At 58.1% G+C, this 3,858-nt stretch overlaps 1 protein-coding gene across 1 annotated transcript; it reads left to right on the plus strand.

Moving 5' to 3' along the window:
- Positions 1-525: 525 nt before the first annotated feature.
- Positions 526-2,002, plus strand: ZNRF4 (zinc and ring finger 4). Its single transcript, XM_054464648.1, has one exon. It carries the CDS (start codon positions 663-665, stop codon positions 1,923-1,925), a length of 1,263 nt encoding a protein of 420 aa, XP_054320623.1. The 5' UTR covers positions 526-662; the 3' UTR covers positions 1,926-2,002.
- Positions 2,003-3,858: the final 1,856 nt, after the last annotated feature.

The raw sequence follows: 3,858 nt of genomic DNA on the forward strand, positions 1-3,858 counted from the left end.
AGACCTGAGTCCGGATAAAAGAGCCAGCTACGGAGAGAAAGGGTCTTCCTGGCAGGAGGCCCAGGCCATGCAAAGGCCCTGGGGCAGGATCCTGCCTGGTGTGTTGGAGGAACAGCAAGGAGACCTGTGTGGCTGCAGCAGAGTGAGGGATGGTGAGAGAGGGCCAGGCATTTGGGTTTTAAGCACTGACCTCATTGTAGAGGGGCGTGACTTGAACAAGTCTGGGTCCCTCTTGGAGTCTCAGACAAGGGTAACATTGAACCTTCTACAGTGTGTTGCTAGGAACCTCCAGAAGCTGATGCCGGTAGAGTCTTAGCACAGTGAGGGCTGAATCTGCACCGCTGGGGGCCAGCAGCCCTTTTGAGGCATCCCTGGGCCTCCTTGGGTCCAAAGATTCCCTGAGCCTTCAAGAAGTTATCTCAAATGTTGCCCGGGCACCGGCAAATCACAGACCTAGGAATGATCCATTGGCCACGGGCCCAAGCAGCTGGCAGCTCCTGGGACAGAATGTACCAGGGCGATGTCACAGAAGCTGGGGGCATCTAGAACCCTGGCGACTCCCGGTCTCCATGTCATCTGCCAGAAAGGCCACCTGCGCCAGCACCTCCTGAGACCGGCCTTCAAAGACATGATGCACGCTGCTCTGCCGTCCGGAGCACTTAATGCCTAGGGCCACCAGGGTCACGGTGGCTGCGTCACTGCCTCTGAACCACGCGGTCATTCCAACTCAACTGCCTTCGCATCCTGGCCACAGGCCCCCTGGGAGGCCCCGGAGATGCCCAAAGGCCTCAGGCCTGCCATCTCCAGTGGGACCTAGCAGCACACAGCCAGCAAAGCGGGTGACCATGGGGTGGCCACGGCCGGGCCGAGCCCTGCTGGCGGTCAAATCCTTGCTGGTCTTGTCGCTGCTCCAGGTGCCCGCGCAGGCGGTGGTACGGGCCATGCTAGAAGACAACTCGAGCTCGGTGGACTTCGCGGATCTGCCGGCGCTGTTCGGCGTCCCCCTGGCCCCCGAGGGCATACGCGGCTACCTGATGGAGGTCAAGCCAGCCAACGCGTGCCATCCCATCGAGGCCCCGCGACTGGGCAACCGCTCTCTGGGCGCCATCGCGCTGATCCGCCGCTACGACTGCACCTTTGACCTCAAGGTGCTGAACGCCCAGCGCGCCGGCTTCGAGGCGGCCATCGTGCACAACGTCCACTCCGACGACCTCGTGAGCATGACCCACGTCTACGAGGACCTGAGGGGCCAGATCGCCATCCCCTCGGTGTTCGTGGGCGAGGCCGCCTCGCAGGACCTGCGGGTCATCCTGGGCTGCGACAAGTCGGCCCACGTGCTGCTGCTGCCCGACGACCCGCCGTGCCACGACCTGGACTGTCACCCCGTGCTGACCGTGTCCTGGGCACTGGGCTGTACCCTGGCCCTGGTCATATCAACCTTCTTCGTCCTGAACTGCCTGTGGCTCTGGGCCCAGGCCTGCTGCAGCCGCAGACGGCCGGTGAAGACGTCTACCTGCCAGAAGGCCCAGGTCCGCACCTTCACGCGGCGCAACGACCTGTGTGCCATCTGCCTGGATGAGTACGAGGAGGGCGACCAACTCAAGATCCTGCCCTGCTCCCACACTTACCACTGCAAATGCATTGACCCCTGGTTCTCCCAAGCCCCCCGGCGCTCCTGCCCCGTGTGCAAACAGTCGGTGGCCGGCACAGAAGACAGCTTTGACTCCACCACCGACAGCTTCAGGGACGAGGACCCCTCCCTACCTGGCCACCAGCCCCCCATCTGGGCCATTCAAGCCCGGCTACGCTCCCGGAGGCTGGAGCTGCTGGGCCGTGCCAGTCCCCACTGCCACTGCAGCACCACGTCCCTGGAGGCAGAGGATACCACTGTCTCCCCAGTCCCTCCTGAGGCCCCTGGTCAGTAAAGATCTAGGGCAGGGAGGGGGGGGCGCAATGAGGAATGTTTCTAGTCTGAAAAGAATAAAGTGGGTTTGAAAGCGGATTCTCAGCCTCGCTGCTGTTGGGCCACCCGCCTCTGACTGGGGTTGGGGGACACCCATCCCCATCAAGCCTAAAGCCGATGCCCGTTTCTGTGGGCGGGCAAGAGAGGGGTGGTGAGGGCTGGGGGGCCTTTTCGGGGCGGCTGTGACCATGGTGCCGGAGTGGCTTTGAGACGGGGCGTCCGTGCTTTGGTTCCAGTCCCGGGCACACGGGCCGCTCATCCTGGATGGCCTCATTCTTCATTCACATTTTTTCTTTTAAAATAAATGTTTTATTTTGGAACCAGTTTAGATTTCCAGAAAAGTTGCAAAGGTGTCACAGAGTTCTCCAACCCCTTTTACTCCATTTCCTCTGATGTCTCATGGGATCCCAGGTGTGATGGGATGGGAGGCCGAGGTGGGAGGTTCGTTCAAGGTTAGAGGTTTGAGACCAGCCTGGGCAACATAACAAGACCCCACCTCTATAAAAAAAATTTTTTCAGGCCAGGTGTAGTGTCTCACACCTGTAATCCCAGCACTTTAAGAGGCCAAGGCAGGCGGATCATGAGGTCAGGAGATCAAGACCTTCCTGGCCAACATGGTGAAACCCTGTCTGTACTAAAAACTACAAAAATGAGCTGGGCGTGGTGGTGCGTGCCTGTAGTCCCAGCTGCTCGCTACTCAGGAGGCTGAGGCAGGAGAATTGCTTGAACTCGGGAGGCGGAGGTTGCAGTGAGTCGAGATCACGCCACTGCACTCCAGCCTAGCGACGGTGAGGCTGCGTCTCAAAAAAGAAAAAAAAAATTCATTAGCCAAGTGTGGTGATGCATGCCTGTAGTTCCAGCTACTTGGGAGGCTGAGGTGGGAGGATTGCTGGAGCCTGGGAGGTGAGCTATGATCACACCACTGCACTTCAGCTCGGGCAACAGAGTGAGACCCTGTCTCAAAAAAAAAAATGCAAAGAGGCAAGGGAGTTTTCTGGGCAGTGAGGGGGCTGCTTGGCCATGCTCCAACGAGAAATAGCTACTAGGTGAGGTCATAGGAGCAAAAGGGTCAAGGTCGCCTCTGCAACGTACCCTGGAACAGTGTGAATGTGAGAGTCACGTGCAAGATTCCAACTCAAGCCCAAGCAACCTCCAGGGAGCGCCCACTCTGTGCCAGACGCTGTTCCAGGCACACAGACACAGCAGTGAACAAAACAGAGAAAAGTCCCTGCTCTCCAGGGACTGCTATTCCAGGTTGGGGGATAGATACAAAGTATATAATTAAATAAGTGAGCAGGGAGATGTCAGCAGGAGATAAATCCTGGGGCTAAAACCCAAAGGGGTCATGAGATGGAGAGAGCTTGGCAGGTGGTCACGGAGGTCAGGGAGGAAACAGAACCGAGACTCAGGGCCGGGCACAGTGGCTCACGCCTGCACTCCCAGCACTTGGGGAGTCTGAGGTGAGCAAATCGCTTGAGTCTAGGAGTTCGAGCCCAGCCTGGGCAACAGAGTGGAACTCCATCTCTCCAAAAAATACAAAAATTAGCGGGGTATGGTGGTGCACACCTATAGTCCCAGCTACTCAGGAGGCTGAGATGGGAGCATCACTTGAGCCCAGGGGCTCAAAGCTGCAGTGAGCTATGATTGCACCACTGCACTCCAACCTAGGTGACAGAGTGAGACCCTGTCTCAAAAACAAAAACAGAAACAAAACAAAAAAACACAAACTGAGACTGAAAGGGGAGGAAGGAGGCATTAGTGCAGGAAGGACATTCCAGGCAGAGTGTACAGCCCATGCAAAGGCCCTGCGGCAGGACTGCACCTGACATGTTAGAGGAACAGCCAAAGGCCCATATGGCAGCAGCAGAGTTGGGGGGAGAGGGAGGAGGGGAGGG

Source organism: Pongo pygmaeus, chromosome 20 (assembly GCF_028885625.2).
Source record: "Pongo pygmaeus isolate AG05252 chromosome 20, NHGRI_mPonPyg2-v2.0_pri, whole genome shotgun sequence".
Lineage (NCBI taxonomy): Eukaryota > Metazoa > Chordata > Mammalia > Primates > Hominidae > Pongo > Pongo pygmaeus.

Bases quoted from the DNA above. Each gene is read 5' to 3' on its own strand.
- ZNRF4 (XM_054464648.1), top strand. From the start codon at position 663: ATGCCTAGGGCCACCAGGGTCACGGTGGCTGCGTCACTGCCTCTGAAC.